Genomic DNA, 21770 nt, shown 5'->3' with positions numbered 1-21770 from the left:
CTCCAGTCCCCGGCACATCTTCTCCGCACTGGCTGCAGGAAGAAAGGGTAGCCCCCGGCCTGCTGTGCTAGGGGAGGAGCCCTTGTACAGCAAGAACCCTTGGGCGCTGCATAAAGCAGCACTGGGGCTGGTTGCAGGGGAAAAGTGACGCCAACCCACCATCCCCTCAAAGGAAAGCCAGGCTGAGGAGCTGTGGGCTCTGGCCTGTCTTGGGGGGAGGGGCTAAGGGGGGAGCCCCGCAGCGCGGCCTGGGTGTCGTCGGATCAACTCTGCCCCAGCAGGGGGCGCTGCGGCCGCCTCCCTGGTGGCGGGCGGGGCCCTGTTCTCTGAGTGATAAGGCAGCGGGGGCCGGGCGAATGGGGCCATTTTCGGGCCGGCAGCGCAGGCGCAGTGAGCGGCGCTGCTTCCAATCTCAGCCCGGCCTGCGCGCCAGGGCCAGCAGCCGCCGCCGCCGCCGCCAAGCCGCAGCGCAGCGCCCTGGTGGGCTGAGCGTGGGGCGGGCCCGGGGAGGAGGCGAATCCCGTCCCGTTCCGAGGGGTCCCTGCGCGGAGCAGCGGCGACGATGGTGAGCGCCGGCCCTTTCCCCCTGGTAGCTGGCGGCGAGGATCGGCGTGAGCCGGCCGGGGGCCGCGGCCGCTCGGGCTGTCACCTGGTCCGTGTCCAGCTGGGCTTTAGAGGGGGTTTCGGGGGCAGCCCCGGCCCGGCGGGTCGGAAGGGTCCGTGTGTCTCTTGCGGCGGTGTGAGCCGCGCCCCCGGGAGAGGGGGCTCTCGGGGGGAGCTGGTGACGACCGTGGGGTTAGCCTGGCTTCTGAAAGGTGGGGGCGTCTTTCGTTGCTCGGGCACACTAGGAGGCTATGCAGTGAGGTTGTACCAGCCGAGATCTTGTCCGGACATAGAGGTTGTACTGGTTTAGTGGAAATCCGGCTTTCGTGAAATCGGCGCGAGTTTCTGTGTCTATAGCACGCTCTTAGGTTGTTTTAAAACCGGATGTATTGGTGTAGCTTACACCTGAAATAAACTGGGCTGAAGCCGCTATAAGTGTCTGCCCATGAAGTTGAATGAGTAGAAATTCACAGCTCTTGTTAAACCAGTGCAACTTTGTGTGTAGTTGTGGCCTTAGAAGAGTAATACAGACTCCTCCTTATTTATATTGGACAAAGGCAGTCCTGTCCGGCTGCTACAGGGTGATTTAGGACGTTCTGAGGAGGATTTACAATCGACCATTCTTGTATATTTCACACAAGGCACAGACAACCTGTGGGACTCTTTCGCAGAGAATATTGAGAAGGCCAAGACTATAACAGGGTTCAAAAAAAGAACTAGATAAATACATGGACAGTAGGTCCATACATGGCTATTAGCCAGGATGGGCAGGGATGGTGTCGCTAGCCTCCATTTGCCAGAAGTGGGGAATGGGCCATGGGATGGATCACTTGACAATTACCTGTTCTGTTCATTCCTTCTGGGGAACCAGTCATTGGTCGCTGTCAGACAGGAAACTGGGCTACATGGACCTTTGGTCTGACCCAGTATGGCCATTCTTATGTTCTTAGATCCAGAAATGGGAAGTTATTGAAACTTCTGGGGCTTGTTAAATGTGTGAATAATTAAGTCCATACTTGTGAAACTACTACCTCCAAAGCACTTCTAGTGGTGGGTGAGGTCAGTAAGGCAAGAGCACCTATCAGAGAGAATACATCCTGTGTTCAAGTTAATTGGGCTGGGTCCCCTGTCATCTTCCTCGCTCTCCAAGGGATTTGCTTCCACGATGTTTCCCCCTTAAGTGTGTTTGCCTGTCTAGACAATTAACACAAAGAAAACTGATCTTTTTCATCCATTGTTCCTCTTCTGTCCCCCACACCAGTATATATCAGTGAAACTGATCTCTTTGAAGATTGGTTCCTCTTTATTTCAGGCACATCTGCACCCTCTTAATAAATAAAACTAGAATATGAAGTGTTGTGGGATAGTAAGCTGTCATTTGTCTGTCATGCGTTGCTCATTTCTATGGCTTGTTATGTGTGTTGTGAACTTAATTATTTAAAAGGTGTAATTATGTAATGTTCCCTTATTGTAGGCTCTATCAATCTGACTGCTCTCTTGGGGCTGTGCTCTGCTGCTATAAAAATGCTTTTCCTATAGCAACAAACAAAAGGAGTTTTGTGTGGTGGCCTAGGGAGGATCAGATAAGATGATATCCAGAGGAGATTACAAGCAGGGCTAGAGTTTGGGGATTGGGGCTGAAGAACAAGCAAGCAGGTTGTTTTATAAACCTGATCGCCAGGAACTGTGTCCTAAAACTCAAAATTCAGTCTTTCCAAAGAAAGCTATTATTTCTTGATTGTTACTCTGTTGTAGTTCAGCTTATTTTCACATACTCTTTTATGACTCTGATCTCCTTTTCTGTATATAAGGTAACTATAGTGACTGGCAGACTTGTTTAACATTATGAGTAGGATAGCTGGTTTTACCTCCCCTCAGTTGCTGGGCAGCATCCTTAAATGCAAGTTTTACAATATTCTAGGAAGAGTTTAGTACAGTGATTCCCTTGGGTAGACTGGGGATGGGGAACTATAGGCAGAAAGCAAAGAGCTCAGATGTATGCGTGCGAAGGCACTTGCTACACAAACTACTTACCTTTCAGAGAAGGTTTAAGGATTGTGGAAAAGGGACGTCTGAGAGACAGTGTGGGATTTTCAAACACTTAAATGTTTTAGGAGTACATGTCATTTAGGAGTGTTTGAAAATCCAATCAACTGTCAAAAATGCATTGCACGTAGCTGTTCCCTCAGTGCTAGTGTTCTGATTGTACTGTATGTATACCAGAGTATTTTGCAATAGCAGTGTCCTGGGTATGCATTTAAATACAAGATGCATGACCAAACGTCATCTTAAACCAGGTTACCATGCTCTTATTTTTTTAGCCATGGGCCCTTTCAAAGTCAAATATAGAGTATTACAGAAGGTAGAACAAAAGATCTTATAGTGGCTGATATGGTCCTACTTATTCTCTTCTCTCTCCCTTGCCTCCTCTTGTGATCTGATGGTATGAGCTGCCTAGCAGGAGAGCGTGACTTGTGGTTTCTGTTTACTGTTAGAATTTCAGTGAAGTAATGTCTGGTAGTGCCTATATATCCATTTATAGGATATGAGCAATACCACATTATATTGAGGAAACTTTGCAATAGCCAGGGCTGACACAGAAATCTGGCATGTGCAAGAGATCACTTGACAAAAACAGAACCTATTTTTTTCTTTTGCCAAAAGTGTTGGAGCAAGTAACTGCACCAGTTAGGCTGCGTTTGAATCAGGATCTCTTGAAAAATTGCTAGGTGTAGCGTATTGCTTGCAGATTGGCATACATGTCTGACTCTCTTCCTCAGAACTGAACTCTCTTCCTCAGAATTTAACTGTCATGCTAATTTTTTTTTTTTATTTTTTGAACTACATAAACACTTCGCATCTAGACTGGCCCGGTGTTCTAGAAGCCATACTGCATGATCGAAGTCTGTTTGGTCTACGTCCCTTCCTCTAAGAGTGCATTGAGAGTACCTTATCTTAACTTGCTCTTGAAAAAGCGGGACAGAAAGGACAGTAAGGAGCTCATTCGTAATGCCTATGAGCAAATAATAAATGTGGAGGAGGAGCAAACAGAGATGTTGAAGTCCATAATCATGCTACAGCAGAGGTAGGCAAACTACAGCCCACAGGCCACATGCAGCTTGTGGGACTGTCCTGCCCATCTTGTCAGCTCCCTGCCGGGGAGGCTAGACCCCAGCTCCTCCCCTGCTGGCCCCCTTCCCCTGCAGCCATGCCGCCTTGAGGGCAGCGCTCTGGGCGGCGGGGCTGCATGCTCCTGCAGGGTAGTGCAGCTGTGTGTCTGGCTCCGGCTGGGGCCCATGGTGGCCAGATATGCCGCTCTGAGCGGCATGGTAAGGGGGCCGGGGTTGGGGGGCTGGAGAAGGAGCAGCGGGTCCCAGGGGGCAGTCAGGGGATGGGAAGCAGGGAGTGGTTGGATGTGGCAGAGGTTCTGGGGAGAGCGGTCAGGGGACTGGGGGGGGGGGGGGGGGAAGGTTGGATAAGCGTGGGAGTCCCGGGGGCCTGTCAGAGGGCAAGGGTGTGGATAGGGGTCAGGGGATGGGGAACGGGGTGGGGGGGTTAGATAAGTGTGAGGTCCTGGGGGGCATGTCAAGGGGCAGGGTTGTGGATAGGGAGTGGGGAGCAGGGGGGTTGGATAGGCATGGGAGTCCCCGGGGGCCTGTTGGGGGCAGGGGTATGGATAGGGGACAGGGAGTACAGGGTGGAGTCCTGTGGGGCAGTTAGAGGTGGGGGGTCCCGGGAGGGGGTGGTTAGGGGATAAGGAGCGGGGGAGTTGGATGGGTTGGGAGTTCTGAGGGGGGCAGACGGGGTGGGAAGTAGGAGGGGATGGATAGGGGCCAGGGGCCAGGCTGTTTGGGGAGGCACAGCCTTTCCTACCTGGCCCTCCATACAGTTTTGCAACCCCAATATGACCCTTGGGCCAAAAAGATTGCCCACCCCTGTGCTACAGTCAGAACAGATGCATGCTCGCTGCTGCCCCCCTGCACGTGATAGAAAATTGTTTTGTATTCCCTCCCCAAGCTCCTCCCACACATTCCTTGCAACTTTCCAGAACTTCTTGGTATCCCGTTCACTCCACCCCTTCAGGCAGCTTCCAAGATGATAGTTGGACTTATGCACGGCTCTGAGAGCCTCCAGTGCACTGCACTGTTACCTCTCTTCCCACCAAGGTTTTTGTGTGTGTTAATTGGTGTTTAATAAAAACACACTCTCTGAAAGATGACCAATCTTTATGTGTGTACTACACATAGTGATTGCTGCTGGTAGTAAAACATACATGCAGTTTAATCATTTTCTGATTACAAATCCCACTCAGGAATCATCACAAGCTTTAGGCAAAATAAGATAAGTGAAATTAGTGCAGCATGGAAGATTTGTCATATTACTGGTGCTCATTATCGAAATGTTGCCTCAAAGCCTCGCTGATTCAAAGTGGGCCCCCCCGTTGCGCCTCTCTAATAGCCATGGTATAGGCTGCTCAAAATCAGCAGTCAGGGGATCTGTCTCAGCACTCCACTCCTGGGGAAAATTTTCACTCTTAGCCTCAAAAGATTATGGAGCAAGCAGCAGGCTACTATGACCATGGGAATGTCTTCCTCATTTAGATCTAACTTGCCATAAAGGCAGTGCCAGTGCGCTTTTAAGCTGCCAAACGCACATTCCATGGTCATTCTGCACCCACTCAGCCTATTGTTGAAGCGCTCCTTGCTGCTGTCCAGGTTTCCTGTGTAAGGCTTCATGAGCCATAGGAGTAAAGGGTATGCTGGGTCTCCCAGGATCACTATGGGCATTTCAACATCCCTCACTAGACTCTTCTGATTCGGAAAGAAAGTCCATTCCTATGATTTTCTGTACAGGCCAGTGTTCCTGAAAAATGTGTGTGTCATGCACCTTCCCGGACCACCCTAGTGAAATGCCCCGGTGGATCAACAAGCACCTACAATACCATGGAGAAGTACCCTTTCTATTGATGTACTCCATCTCAAGATGGTCCAGAGCCAGAACTGAAATGTGCGTTCCATCTGTCGCCCTGCTGCAGTTAGGGAATCCCATTTCTGCAAAGTCATCCACTATTTCGCGCACGTTGCTGAGAGTCATGGTCCTTTGTAGCAGTATGTGATTAATGGTTTTGCACGCTTGCACTAATGCAGCCCCAACAGTCGACTTCCCAACTTCAAACTGATTTGCGACTGACGGGTAGCAATCTGGAGTCGCTAGCTTCCACACTGCAATCGCCACGTGCTTCTCCACCGAGATGGCTGCTTTCATTTTGGTGTCCTTGCACCACAGGGCTGGGGTGAGCTCTGCACGCAGTTGCAGGGTGGTGGCTTTCCTCATCTTAAAGTTCTGTAGCCATTGCTCATCATCCCAGACCCGCATAATAATGCAATCCCACCACCCTATGCTTGTTTCCCGAGCCCAAAAGCGATGGTCCACCATGTGCAGGTGCTCCACGAATGCCAAAAGTAATCTGGTGTTTCTTTCCATGGTACTCGGTGTCCGGCAACTCTGATCCCTGTTCATATTGGGAGCTCATGATATACTGCATGACGATGCATGATGCGTTAACGCTTACCACAACAGTAGACAGCATTGCGGGATCCATCCTTTCACACAGAGGTGGCAGGTGCACAGCAAACGGGCCGTTGGAAAATGCTGCGAAAAGCAGTTGGAAATCTGTGGAAAGCTGGGACAGAAAATAATGCTTCATGAGTTATTGAGCCCGCACCCATGATGTGCTGCGGTTTACTCCGCCTTCTCACAAGTCTGAGCTGCAGAAGATGGCGAGTAGCACCATGGGATAGCTACCCACAGAGCGCTGCTCTCACCGCCCACGCGAGAGCACCAAGTGTGGATGTGCTCTGCCCACAGACGGGGCATAGTGTGAACATGCATTAACGATGTAATTATGGCACTTTTTGATTGACATAAATTTTGTTGGCAACTCTGTGTAGACAAGGCCTTGGTTATTTCAGCCATTACAGGGTGAAAGCAGTGATTCTCACAGGATTATTTTGTTCCTTAGAAAAATCCTTTTTAAATTGTTGAAGTGCTGCAGAACCTAATGAAACCAGCATAGACATCTTCCTTTTCCTCTTACTGCAGATCCTGTTTTGGAAGTAAGACTAATTTAGGAAACGTAATTTAGAAACTTATACAACATAATCTCTCTGAATTCTTATCTGTGTTTCTCCATCTCTTTGTAAATAATAGCATACTCGAACTATTTTAATTTTTCCCCCTTCTCTTAAGAGAGTAAAGAAACACTTTTTTTTTTTTTTTTAAAGTTGCTGGTTCTTTGTTCTAGGGTATTTAATTCCCTGGCTGGTCTTTCTATAGACTAAATGCTCTATTGGTCTTCCTATCAAATGGGCTCTTTCAAAGAACTATGAGCAACATGTTTATGCTTTCTTCAGTTTTCTAATGAAATTTGTGGAGTGGGGAAACTGAAATTGAGGCTTCTCAAAATTGGGTGTTTTTTTGAGAACAGCATATGGTCTGGCCTGTTGGCAGCTGGCATGATTTTTTTTGTAGTGGCTTGGTTTTTTGTTTGTTTTTTTGTAAAAGAGCAATGAAATTCTTATTTCATAAAATGTGCATGCAAATATAACTTGGAAGTTTTGAATTTTGAGACTGTGTCCCTTCAAGCTGACCAAGAATGATCCATGTATGCAAAATGTCAGTAAGGGCATATGACCTGCAATGAGGTATATTTCAAAACCTCTTGTTGTTCTGACAGCATCAGTATTTAGAAGGGAAGGTGTTTTGATTGTCACAGAGAAGGTGGATCCTTAATGTGTAATAGTTTCATTCATTTAGCGATTATACTAATGGTTTTCCGTAACTGTACAGTATTACCTCAGTTATGAATACCAGAGTTACAAACTGACCAGTCAACCACACACCTCATTTGGAACCGGAAGTACATAATCCGGCAGCAGAAGAGACTGCACCCCCCCCGGCAAATACAGTTCTTTGTTAAAGGCAAACTACTGAAAAAATAAAGGGGAAGCAGCATTTTTCTGCATAGTACAGTTTCAAAGCTGTATTACATCAACATTCAACTGTGTAAATTTTTTGAAGGAACAACCATAATGTTTTGTTCAGAGTTACAAACAACCTCCATTCCCGAGGTGTTTGTAACTTTGAGGTTCTACTGTATTGGTTAACTGTGCCAGGCCCTGTGCTAGAATTCATCAAAAAAGCACAATTACCATTTTCTAGTCTGCTTTACAGTTGTCTACTACTAAATTTCAGTATTTAATGCTGCTGATACCTTTGCATGGTGCTGTATAAATGGTAAAGAGTTTGTGCTCTAGAGAGCCATGAGAAAGTACATTATGATCACAACACACACCGTGCAAACCAAATCAGTCAATGGATTTCTGCAGATAAGTCATAGAAAACAAAACTGAACACACTGGTGTTCTGTATCCAGAGAGTTTTCAGGTCTCTGCTCTTCTGTGAACTGGGAGAATGGGTTCACTTTGGGAATCTCGAGGTAGCCCTTAAATCAATCAAGAGAGTTGGCAGCTCTTACCAATATGAGGTTACCTAGAAACCCATCAATTTCTTCTTAAGAAATTCTTGGGGTAAAATTTTCAGAACTGCCTAAGTGACTTTGGCTCCTATGTCACTTTTGCAAAAGTGAATTAGGAGCTTTAAAAAATGTTACCGAGTCTGAGAGAGGATGTGCCACCTACAAAATCATTGCCTATCGACATGAAGCTGGGGCTTGTTTACACTACCGTGGTAAGTCGACCTACACTATACAACTCCAGCTATGTGAATAACGTAGCCGGAGTTGGTGTACCTTAGGTCAAGTTACCACGAGGTCTACATGAGAAACTCTCCCGTCGACTTACCTTACTCTTCTCGTCGGAGGTAGAGTAAAGGGGTCGACTGGAGAGTGATCTGCTATCAATTTGGCAGGTCTTCACTAGACCCGCTAAATTGACTGCCAGTGGATTGATCTCTGAGTGTGGATCCTGGTTGCAGTGTAGACCTGCCCTGAGTCCCATTTTCAGAAGTAACTTGGGCTCTGTCCCTTATGTGCTCTTGAAAACTTTACCTCTGAGAAATGCGTGTTTTTTGTAAATACAGTTTATTTTAACAAATTAGCTTATACACAGCAATTTGCCTACAATTCAGAGTAAATGCTGTCGCTTTGCAATTGGAGTGTAATTCTTGTTTATCTAAGGCAGTCAATATCTAGTCAGCTTTCTAGTGGGGACAACTGTAAGGTTTCTGGGGTTTGACTTTTTGATAAAAATCTTTGGTTTGCTTGTGATATCTTAGCCTTTACTTATCTTTGTCTTGCTCTTGGATTCCCTTGGGCACTTCATATAATTACACATTCTTTAAGACTTGCTTAAAGTGGGCCCCTGTCTTGCTTTTAATGGTTTTGTTTTTCCTTTGTAAGGTGGAACTTAGAATTCTTCTGTTTTATTTTTAGTTACTGCTCTGTTTATTCTGCCTCAATTTATTTTTGTGCTTGACCTGTACTAGGCCTTTGCATAGCCAGTCATCCTGATTTGCTGGGGCGGTTGGTACGTATGGGTGTTCTTTCAGTTTCTGTACCTTTAGTCTAGCATAGAATTTATCTGGCAGAGAAGTTTTCTTTCTAAATGGTAGCTTTTTATATTCATTTCAGTGTAGTAGTTTTTGGAATAAATTTAATGTTCATGTAACTGAATAAGTGTCGGTTATAAAATCTAAGGCCAGAAGAGACCAACAAATGACCTAGGCTGAACTCCTGTATATCACAGGCCACCAATACGACCCAGCACCCACACGCTAAACCAGGGATGGGCAAACTTTTGGCACGAGGGCCACATCTGGGTATAGAAATTGTATGGTGGGCCATGAATGCTCTCAAAATTAGGGGTTGGGGTGCGGGGGGAAGATGAGAGCTCTGGCTAGGCGAGCAGGCTCTAAGGTGGGGCTGGGGATGAGGGATTTGGGGTGCAGGAAGGTGCTCCAGCTGGGACCTGGGGGATCAGGGCTGGGGTAGGGGGTTAGCATGGGGGCTCAGGGGTGCAGGATCCGGATGGCACTTATCTCAAGCAGCTCCCGGAAGCAGCAGTATGTTCCCCCTACAGCTCCTACGTGGAGGCATGGCGCCGGCCAGACGGCTATGCACCCTGCCCCATCTGCAGGTGCCGCCCCTGGAGCTCCCATTGGCCATGGTTCCCAGCTAATGGGAGTTGCAGGGGGCAGCATGCAGCACCCCTTGGCTGCCCCTACACATAAGAGCTGGAGTGGGGACATGCCACTGCTTCTGGGAGCTGTGCAGAAAGCTCCCAACCTCACTGCCCGGCAGGAGCTTGAGGGCCAGATTAAAAGGTCTGATGGGCTAGACACCCCTGTGCTAAACCAAACAACCAAGCCCACAGGACTGTTCGACTATAGACTATTACGTACCACAGGCAGAGAACAGGCGTGACTGAGGAGCACTCGTTTCTGCTTGTTTCCCTGCCATTGTGGGATATACCCAGATAATTCTGACAAGTGACCAGCACCAGCATGCTGCAGAGGAAGGTGAAATATTTCCCAAGGCCACTGTCAGTTTGACCTGGGGGAAAATTCCTTCTAATTTCCAGACTGAATATATTCATAGCCAGTTTATATCCATTTGTTCTTGGGCCAGCATTCTCCATTAATGTAAAGAGCTCTTCATCCTCCCTGGTATTTACCCCCGATGTATTTATAAAGAGCAATCCTATCCCCCCTCAGCCTTCTTACTGCAAGACTAAACAAGCCAAGCCCTTCCATTCTCCTGATCATCCTAGCAGTTGTTCTCTGCATCTGTTTGTTTAAATTCATGTTTCTTGTACACAGCATTCCAACAGATCTTACCAGTGCCTTGTATAATGCCATTAATACGTCTCTGTCTTTATTGGAAATGCCATGCCTGTCACATCCAAGGATCGCATTTTCCTTTTTCCCAGCTGCATCATGTTAGTGGCTCATAGTAATCCTGATCGACCCCCCACAACCAGGTCTCTCTCCTCCTCTGTTGCTTCCAATTGATTAGCCCCAAGGTGGTAGCAAAGATTTTTATTAGATCCAAAGTGCATGTTCTTGCAGTTTGTACTATTGAATTTCATCCCACGTCTGTCACCCTAGTCTTCAATGTCATCCACCTCTTTCTGTATGATGTTCCAATCTCTTTGTATTGATGATGCCTCCCAGCTTAGTACAATCAGCAAACTTTATTAGCGCACACCTACTTTTTGTACCAAAGTCACTAATAAAAATATTGAATAAGATTGGTCCCAAGACACCTCTTTGAAGAACTCCACTGGTAACCTCCCTCCAGACTGATAATTCTCCTTTCAGCACAACCTGTTGTCTTCTCCCCTTACACATCTTGTACTGATCCCCATCTTCTCTAATTTAACTGTTAACTTCCCATGTGGCACCATGTCAAATGCTTTACTAAAGTTCAAGGATATTAATCTATTGCATTTTCGTTATCTTTAAAAAATCAGTTATTTTCTCGAAGAAAGAAATCAGGTTAGTCTGGCCTGATCTACCTTTGGCAACCCATGTTGCATTGCATCCCCCTTTACCATTTACTTCTATGAATTTGATTATTCTTTCCTTCATAATGTGTTCTAAATATCTTAAATATAGGCACAATGTTAGCTATTCTCCAGTCATATGGCACACTGTTCAGAGTTAGGTGGCACACAAGCATGAAGTGTGCATGCGTTTCCTATCAGAGTTGCTTCATTCCTGGGGAGCTGGGGCCTGACACACCAGTTTTACCTATAGCATGTAGCCCCAGAATTAGAATAATATTACTTCCCTGATATACTGTACTGGCAAAGCATTCCTACTATGGATGCTGCTTCTGTCTTTTGCCAGCATAGCTTATTCCAGGCCTCCCCAGGGTAAAATCAACCATACTGGCAAAACTGCAGTTTTGCTGGTATAAGCTGTGGCTAAACTCTACGGGCTTTTGCTGGCACAGCTGGTCAGTTGCAAATATCACCCCTGACCAACACAGGTGTGCTGACAAAAACTTGTAATGCAGACATGGGCTTATTTTTTAGCTCTAAATAGAGGTGACCTAGCTAATAGGGTTAATATCTAGGCCAGTATATCTTTTAAATTCTTACTCTGAGTAGTCACATCCAGATGCAATGTCTGTCCAAATATCAAGGTTTGTTAAAGTGAGAAAATAAGAGGAACATGATCAACTTAAATCTTAATATTTAAACATAAGAAATGTCTGATCAGATAATATCTAAGCTTGAAAAATAAGTGAATATCATTTAGCCACAGTTTGTGAAATAACTACACTGTCTTCAACATTGATCCAGCTCTGTTTGCTGCTACACCCATTAGCAGCAGCAGATGTGTAAACAAGGCTTTCCTACTTGAAAACTTTCAGAGTAACAGCCGTGTTAGTCTGTATTTGCAAAAAGAAAAGGAGTACTTGTGGCACCTTAGAGACTAACCAATTTATTTGAACATGAGCTTACGTGAGCTACAGCTCACTTCATCGGATGCATACCGTGGAAACTGCAGCAGACTTTATATATGCACAGAGAATATGAAACAATGCCTCCTCCCACCCCACTGTCCTGCTGGTAATAGCTTATCTAAAGTGATCATCAGGTGGGCCATTTCCAGCACAAATCCAGGTTTTCTCACCCTCCACCCCCCCACACAGATTCACTCTCCTGCTGGTGATAGCCCATCCAAAGTGACAACTCTTTACACAATGTGCATGATAATCAAGTTGGGCTATTTCCTGCACAAATCCAGGTTTTCTCACATCCCCCCCCCACCCCCATACACACACAAACTCACTCTCCATACTCAGAGCATTTAAATTGGAGTTTACAAGTTGACAGGTGAGTAGCATTTTCATGCCTGTCAAGTGTGAAGAATACATCATAGTTCAAAACAGGCTAGTTTGTAAACACAGTTTAAAAAACTGTCATGACCAAAACTATTTATTTCTACTCTTGCTGTCTTTAATTTAACCCTGAGGAGCCCAGTGACATTGAACTGAAAGATAGTATCACACCAAAGTCCTAGGTATTACACAGGTGTAATCAAGTTAGGGCGCAATGTTCAACAAACACTGCTTCATACAACATTCATTAGATAAAAATGAATGCAAGCTAAGTAACATTTGTGTTAGCCATAATGTCTATTGAAACATCAGAAAATAGTATTCAGTTCCTGTTTTTTCAATGTTTTGAAGAAATATTATTCAATATTTTGAGGAGATTGTAGGAATTATAAATGGGTGCTAAAATGAGATGATTTAAGTATTCTGTGTATGCCAAGCCAGAAAATGTCCTTCCTGAATGCTGAAATTGTCATTCTAATTGTATCTCCTTTTGCTGTCACGTACTTTGGGATGCGGGTATCTGTAAAAGATACAATTTGGACTCTAGAAATGGTTCTAAACATTTAATGATGTAATGAGCACAGATTTTCTCTTGGTACTTAAAATAACCCTATACTTCCTTAAACAGCTAGTCTTAGTCCTCAAACAATTTTATGTGACCCTACTGGGGGAATCCTGTTTCCTTAAGAGACCTTATTTTTAGCTCTTCCTATAAGTGAATTTAATGTCAGTAAATGCTGTCATTTGGATACCCATGGAGACCTACATTTTAGTTGTTCACTGTTGCAGCACAGAGCAAGGTTCTCCACATGATCACTTGCGCAGTCTGTTAATCTGGTGCGCAGGGACCTACTGAAGTTTTAAACTTAATTGCCAGGAAAATACTTTTCTGGCACAACTAAGATGTCCAGTCTGGTTAGCTTTAGCTCAGATGTATGATTTTCCTTTTGATGGATTTTTACTGTGCTGTCTGAATGTAATTCCTTTTGAGGTGGAAGATGGTAACAGTTGTTAACGTTAATATGTTTGTGATGGCATGACTGCTACATCTGGAACCAACCCAACCAACTAATGGACTTAAAAGTGGGGTCATCAGGATGTCTTCCCAAGCTTTATTGATAAAAGCGCTTCAATGGCGCAGGCTTCTGAATGCATTTACATTGGGGAAAAAAATGTGAATATTGCAAGTACTAATGATGTAAACAATTGAATGCTTTATCAAATATTTGGATCCTTCTTTCTGGAAGGCAGGGAATAAATGATCTCATGGTGAATTTCTCCTTTAGGGGACTGTTTTAGTCAATTAGAAACATAAGAACTTATCCGTGTGCTCATGAGTTTTGTGTGACTTGGAGTTCTTAAGGCATAAAATCATCACAGAAGTTGACTGACTCACACCCTCAAATATAGGGCCTCTTGTGTTGCTCCCACAACGCGCACATCCAGTTAGAACAGGTTTTTGTTTTTTTCCACAAAGTTCTGTAGTTATATAAAGGTTGATTAAAATTCTGTCCAGGCCACTGAGCTTATCCAGCCTGGAGAATGGTTGATGGAAGAGGAGCACTGAAGAGGGTCGGCTGACTTCTGTAAAGCTAGAAATATATTCCCTTTAAGCACAGATGGTCAGTAGCTCCAGTGTTGCTGGAGGAAGAAGCAGCAAGAAACTAAATGCAACCTGTCTGTGAACAAGATTACAAGGGAGGGGATTGTTATCTCTTGTATTCAGGCAGAGGACTGTGGATTGCAGGATTTAATCAGTGCATCTCTGTGCCAATGTCCTAAAAATAGCAAATGGTACAGTTGTATCTGAACTTTGACCCTCAGTAAAAGTAGAACTTGACTTATTGCTAAGGATACAGTTTAGTCATGGAGGTCATGGCAGTCATGGATTCTGTTACTTTACCAGACCTTTATGACTTCTTTGGCTGTCAGCAACTGGACTTGAGGCTGGAGCTGTGCACCTCCTTTCCCCTCTGGGGCTGGGGTCGGGGCCATGTGCTCCTGCCCCGTGGGTGCCAGTGCATGCTCTCCCTCTCCCCCTGTGGCTGAGGCTGCTGAGCGAGGGTTGTGGCCCCACCCTACGGCAGTGGGACTCCAGAAGTCATTCCTTCTGCTCCTCCTCCCCTCCCCCCCCCCCCCGGTTATTTTTAGTAAAGTCACAGGCAGGTATGGGGTTCCAGTGAATTTTTGTCTATTGCCTGCGACCTGTCTGTGACTTTTACTAAAAATAACCATGACGCAATCTTAACCTTAGTTACTGCATAAAAGACAGAATGGAAGACGCCCAGAATCATTGTCCAGGACTTGTGCAAACCTGCCTCCTTGCGTGCTCTGCTCAGAGGAAAGTGAGAAAAGTGTGGGACTCACCGAGTGTTGCAGAGTGCAAAGAGTTAAATGGGCTGTGTGGCTCAAGCAAAGCTAGCTAAATAGCTGTTAGGAAAATGGTGTAGAACTATGTTAAAGTTGAAAACAGCATTGCTACACCAATTTACAATCTTGTGCCAATTGGAATGAATTAGTGTGGACTCCTTTCTTTTTTTTTATACCGGGTTTTGGTCTTATCCTATTAAACTCTAAAATTAGTGATGCATTCTAATTTGCTGATTACTTTTGGGCAGGGAAGCCCAATATATTATCAGTTGACATGTTAAAAATGCTCAACGCTTTACCATCCAAGAAGCTCAGAATTAATGAATAATGCTTGAATTACTTACTCCATATCCAGTCCCTCCCCATCCTGGTCTCCACCTGCCTCGTTGAGGTGGAGTACAGCCGTCAATTTTAAAAGCCCTGTAGGGTCATCAGGAAGGGCAGTGTAGTGTAGACAAGCACGTTATAAATTCGACCCAATATGGGGAATGTCAATCTAACGATGTAGTGTAGACCAGCCCTCACATTGGCAGTACAAAGCTGCAGGGCTAGAAACTTACTACTTTAAGAATGAAGGCTGAAATCATCATGTAACCCCTTGATTCCAGGAGCTGGGGCTTTAAGGAAAACAATTATCAAGAGACTCATGATGAAATTCTGACCGTTGACAACACTGTAAATACTGAATACCTTCCTTTTTAGTAGGAGCTCTACCTACCTGGGAGGCAGTTCAATATCTATTTTAGGAATAACTCTTCTTCAATGCCCTTATTCATAGTGATTTGAAAAGGTGTGGGGCGGGTTTACCTTCTGTAATATGTGTGTTTTTTGTTTTTTCCCAGGACACCTTTGTTCCCTATAAGGAAATCATCCTCATGTATTTAGAAAAAGCAAGGAGCTTTGTGAATGGACAGTGTGCTGGGATTGAACCCTGGCAACTGATTGGCTCGACATTTGCTTCTACTCTGGTGGTGGTGTGGCTGCACAGTATCCTCTTCCAACCAGAGAGTGAGTACCTTGGCTTGTCTCTCTGGAGTTGAGTTTCCTAATGTGCTGTGGGGGCAGGGTTATTTCTCATGTAAATATTTTTCTGTTTATACATTTGTGACTGGGATCTCAGTGGGGGCCAGCTGAGGTCACTCAATTAGGATGTACTGCAAAGAATGGGGCAGACAATCCCAAAGCTGGTGGATATTTCAATACTTAGATTTACCAAGCCAGCACAAAACAGCTTCTTTACTACCTCACTGGTTGCCCAGAAACTAACACGGTTCCCTTAAAGTGACTCGGCCTCAGGCCTCCATCTAGGTACCCAAGTAAAATCTAATGAAGATTTTCAGAAAATCTTATTTCATCGTATAAAAGAAAAGGTTCTACCAGTCCCAAAGGATCAGACACATTGCCTCCCAGGTTAATGAATATTCCAGATCTTACCCAAATACGTGCTTACAGCCAATTATTATTAACTAAACTAAAATTTATTAAAAAGGGAAGGAGAGTGAGTATGGTTAAAAGATCAATATACATACAGACAAGAGTTCAGTTCTTGAGGTTCGGATACATAGCAGAGATGGTGAGCTTTGTAGTTTCAAAGAGTTCTTTTAGAATTTAGTCCATAGGTTATACAGGCAGTCCTCGGACTTACGACACAAATGGTTCCTCAAAATTGCGTTGTAAGTCAAAATGTCATAACTCAGAACCACAACGCACTCCACTGCGGGACCGAGCGTTGTAAAGTCAAAACCAATTGTCCAAAGTCAAATCAGGGTGTCAATTCAGAAACGTCGTAAGTGCTGTTTATCGTAAGTTGAACATCAAGTCACGGACTGACTGCCTGCTGTCCAATATTATATTCAGGGTGTTTCCAGCTGAACTGGGACCTCAATCTTGAAAAGCAAACTTCCTCTGATGAAGCTTAAGCAGATCTGAGATAAAAAGGATTGGGACCCAAGGATCTTTTGTACAATTTCAGGCTTTCTTTTACAGAGTTGGAGTCCCTTGGGGAACAATAGGGCCTCATTTCCTAAGCATAGTTGTTAATTATTCTCACAGATTAGCATACGACAATGTCTGGTTTCTCCACCATTGACAGATGATTTGCTATACATTACAAAGAGATGAATACAGTGATATCCCATGTTTACAATTAATTTAAATGTTAGGATGTTCTTTTGATCTCTGAATTATCAGAATACAGCATAATCAACAGTCCCTGTCTACATTGTTGACCACTACCCATATTTATATAAATACACTAAAACACAAACATTATCTCCCCATATGTCTTTAAGGGTTGAATTTAAGTCCTTCATCCTGCAGGATGTTTAACCCTTTCTGGCCATGCATCACAACATTCTAAACAGGCTTCTGCCGTAACCCGGAATGTACCAGTAAAATCTCTGGTTATCCTATTAAGGACAAGACGTGGCGACGTTTCAGTAGCTAAACCATTCCATATTAGGGAGTGGTGGAAGACAGTCTAGAGTGTGCCTGTGTGATGCAGAAAAGTTGCTCTGCTCTTCCCCTCCCATTGGACTTTTGGTTAAACACTCATTTGCTGGTCATTCCTGTTGATCAAAAGTCAGAAACAGTCACCTTTGAGTTCTGTGCTCTGGTGAGGTTCATTATGGGGAATCATGACACAATAGCAAAACACCAGGACTGGAGGATTGTCCGGAACACACATTGGGCGGAAGAAGGGGGCTTCCTTTCCTTTCTGTTAATCATACACATTTACTGTCTGAGAGTCCGTTATTTAAGGTACATACCCACATGTTTTCATCTGTTCTGAGCCTTTTTCCTTGTTTTGAAGTGTAAAAAATTAAATTGGATCTCTTGGTCTATTGCTGTGCATTCTTCTTTATTGTGGCAAGATGGTACTAAAAATCACTGGACCTATCCGAGAGAGGAGGCTGTAGTTCCTTGTGAGTCCCATAGGATGTATGTAGTAATTTCTAGTGGCTGTTGTTAGGAGTAACAGCATATTAATTTGATGTTTAATTTTGTGCTTTCCCACAGTTTCCCAGGGGAGGGAAAAGTACATTTGAATTGCTAAAAGCACTCTTTTTAGCAAGAATAAACAGAAGATTTCTTGGCTCTGAGTTTTAAGCTCACACAGTACTAGTACCTGAGTTTATTTTTAATTGTTTTTTAAATACTAGCATAGTATTGGGAAATCTTAGATTAAACATCTTGAATTTTATGTAAGTATATAGTAAAAATTTGAAGAAACTTGCACACCTAGGAAAAAACAACAAACAAAAAGCAGATTATCAACGAAGTGTGTAATACAAATTCTTTCCAAAATCTAAGCTATTAAGTATTTACTGCAGAACATTAGTGCTAAAGTTAGCTGAGTTTGTATTCTCCTGTTGGTGTCTCAAGATGAAAAAAGAAGCAAAGCAAAGAAGTCATATTACTATCAAAGATAAAGATTGTGAGGTCTTTAGAGTGAGATTTTAAGATAGTTTCAGATGTTTCTTCATGAAAGTGTTACCTGTAGCTGCCAATGTTTACCTAAAAGTGTGTATAAAGTACAATGTCTTTAATTCCTCTGATCTGATCTAACCTTAAATCACTTTTCTGTGGCTAAAGGATCCATGGCATCCCTCTGCTGGATTAAATCCCAATAGCTGTCAAGAGATTGTCTTCCAAAGATGGTATTGAGAATAGCTAACCCTATCATTGCTTCTCCAGCAAAGGTCAGAAACAGAATCTGGATTTCAATGAGATTTCTACATAACCCGGATGGAAAATTGGATATGTGTGGCACAAATCAGGTGACTGCCCACACCAAAAAGGAGACAGTAGTTTAGCCAGAACACGTGTCCAGTATTCTCCTGGTACCTGGCCACTTGCTCTGACCATTTGACAACACAATCTCTTCTTTTTGTTGCAGAGTGCAATCACTGGCCAGTGATATTCTGCAATGAGATGGAAAAATGCTCTCAATAAGCATCTGCTTCTTTCTCTACTGAATAGTGGTCCTCCTCATAGAAGTGAGGTCCCCCACAGTATTTAGAACTCTACAGACAGGTGATGCAGGCCGGTGCTATTCATGTTTGTTCTCCTCCTGTCTCACCTAAAACATGCTGGACACCTGAGGTGAAATTATGACTCCACTGAAGTCAAGAGAGAAACTGCCATTGATTTTAATAGAGCCAGAATTTCACCTCTGGTATTCCTGTTACAGCTTTCCTGTCCAGAATGCCAAATAATGTGAGAATATATGTATATGGTGAGTTAGACAAATGCCTACTAATGACTAAACAAGGCTCTTAAATCACCTTTGCATGTAATCCGAGTCAGATTTGAATTTCCTTCTCCAGTGTATTACATCTCTGCACCTCAATCCCTTCTTCATTGTTTCATTTAGCCAAGAATTCCTGCCATATATCAGCAGTACTAAACTTGAGGAGTTTTTTTTGGTTTATTAGCTCAGAGCAGGTTGCTCAATTTTGATTTTTGTTTCTTGTTTATCTCAGGTTTAACATCACGAAGTAAAAAATGGTTCTTTAAAACTCTAAGAAAACTGCCTTTTCTTGGCGCCATAGTAAGTATCTGACGAGCTTTCCTCAACATTCAGCCAGCTCTGTCTTTCTGTCCTATTTGTATTGCAATAACGCCCAGGAGACCTTTGTGCGAGGCGCTGGACAAACATGAAGTCCCTGCCCCAAAGAGCTGACGGTCCAGGTAATCTTTCTGTAGCAGTATTGGCTTCAGAAAAGGGAGACGACATTTTCATTACCAGTAATACCAAGTGGCTGAGTTTCCCCAACTCCTTTCTGTATATTATCAGACTTTCTGAAAATAGCCTCAGCTGGTGGATGAAGGCCACAGAGTTTACTCTGGGTTATTTCTCTACCTAATTTATCATTCTGTTTGTGTCATCACTATGTAGTTAACTGAACGAATGTGATAACTGAACCTTGTGTTATGCAAGAGGAAGAGGTTATTTTCCTTGTCTTTGATTGGCTTAGAACTCCTATCTGTGTTAGGAATGGCTTGGACTCTACTCTTAAGAGAGCAGATGCTATGTAATCATTACAACAAGAAATACAATGGAGTTTCTTTTATTGAAACCTATTTACTACAAGATTCAGCAATTGTCTTGAATTCTTAGCATCAAGAAAGGTATAACTTTTAAAATGCATTTAGTAAATGACAATACTGCATTTGGTGGCATACAAGGTACAGTCCCTGCCCTGAGGACATCGGTCACAATAGAAAGACTAAATAAAACAAAGGATTCAGGGGCTAGGTTTGTCTTAAGTTTGTCTTTTGATGTAACAGATGTATGGTTTAGCACTATGGTTTTCAACCTTTTTTTTTTTTCATTTGCAGACCCCTACAAATTTTTTTTGAATGGAGGTGCAGACCCCTTTGGAAATCTTAAACATAGTCTGCGAACCCCCAAGGGACTGGGGACCACAGATTGAAAACCACTGGCTTAGCATGATAAAGAATGTTTTCTCTTCCAGATCTTCCCTTGGCATTATTACTGATGCATGGAACTAGTTTTAAAAACTTTTATCCAGCTCTTATAAGCTACAAGTATCTCCCTTTTTAAAGGGGTTGATGTGCTTATGCTGAAGTCCTGACCAACACATTCTGCCATCATTGTACCTGGTTGTCGTAGCCAATGAGCTGGGTCAGATGAATTCATAACTCCATATTATATTCCATTTATATCTGTCCCTTGCTTACTGGCAAAGGAGACACAAAGTAGTTCTGGGCTCCCTACAACTGTTCCTTATTTGTATATGACCCAAACTTTCAGGATAGTGCTAGTGAGTTGTTGGCCTATTGCAAAGAAATGTGTTAGTGTTTCATTTGCCAAGCACGTCCACTGATCAGTAGAGTCTGACACATAAACCTATCATGTTGCTTACAAGAGACCTTGATGTCCAGGCATTCCAATGTTCAAAAGTCTCTGTTACTGTTGATATCTCAACAGCTATATTAGATAATGCTTCTGGGAGAGAGATCTGTGCTGCTGTGAGGGCAAGTCTGGGCCTTCAAACTGTAGACTGGGGGAGAAGTTAGTGTCTCAGTCTTATCTGTATGTTCTTTCATTGTGTTATGTTGTGCAATATAGATTTTTTTTTTTTTTTAGAGTTTCTAAACGTATATCTGATTTCTGAAGTGAGATGGTCCTAAAGTAATCCATCTTGAAACTGTAACTGGTATAAAATCAGCTGTTTATATTATCATGGGCTTCAACACCATAAAAAGGCTGAGGTGGAGGGAAGCCCAATATCTTGCTTTGCTACATTTGACAAACAAAATTATTTTCAAGACCCTAAATAGGCATTAAAGGATGAAATTAACATGCACAATATTTGACAGTATCCGTTTAAGAGGTTAACACAGTTCAGTGTTGAGCTTATTGTTCCAGTCAGTAGCACTGAATGTTCTGGGTACAATAAAATGTATGCACCCTGTTGTTGAAGGTATTTAATTTTCTTTTTAGATACAGAAGCAGTTTAACAAGGCCTTGGATGATGTAGCCTCTGGTTTGCACTTCCTGAATGATGGAAAGGGTTATATCAAAGCATTGCCAGCTCAAGGCATGAGCCAACCTGTACTACTAGAGAAGATGAAGGAGTACAGCTCTATGGGTATGACAGTGAGCATATACTGGTGTATATATGCAGGCAGAGACGCTGCCTTTCTGAATTCCTGGGGGGTGCTTGACCCCCCCCCCCCGGCCATGCCCCTACTCCATCCCTTCCCACAAGCACCCCCCCGCCTCTTCCCGATTTTCCCGATCCCTTGCTCCTCCTCTTTCCCTTCCCTCCTCCCCAGCACCTCCTGCCTGCTGTTGAACAGCTGATCCGTGGGAGGCACTGGGAGGGAGGGGGAGGAGCTGATTGTGGGGGCTGAGCACCCACTGTTCTGTCCAGGAGTGCTCCAGCCCCTGAGCATC

General features: G+C 43.9%; 1 protein-coding gene across 3 annotated transcripts in view; it reads left to right on the top strand.

Moving 5' to 3' along the window:
* The first annotated feature begins 397 nt into the window (after window positions 1-397).
* SGPL1 (sphingosine-1-phosphate lyase 1) overlaps window positions 398-21770 on the top strand; it is a 45367-nt gene continuing 23994 nt past the window's right edge. Inside the window, exons 1-4 of one of the 3 annotated variants that reach the window (XM_073353573.2) lie at window positions 398-565; window positions 15685-15850; window positions 19327-19394; window positions 21315-21462. In XM_073353573.2, coding sequence (XP_073209674.1) covers window positions 563-565; window positions 15685-15850; window positions 19327-19394; window positions 21315-21462 — 385 coding nt within the window. In that variant the 5' untranslated portion in view covers window positions 398-562. The other 2 variants (XM_073353574.2, XM_073353576.2) reach the window with 2 other exon arrangements.

Source organism: Lepidochelys kempii, chromosome 7, assembly GCF_965140285.1.
Source record: "Lepidochelys kempii isolate rLepKem1 chromosome 7, rLepKem1.hap1, whole genome shotgun sequence".
NCBI lineage: Eukaryota > Metazoa > Chordata > Testudines > Cheloniidae > Lepidochelys > Lepidochelys kempii.
The sequence above is the reverse complement of the archived record's forward strand: the minus strand, read 5'-3'. Positions and strand labels throughout refer to the sequence as shown.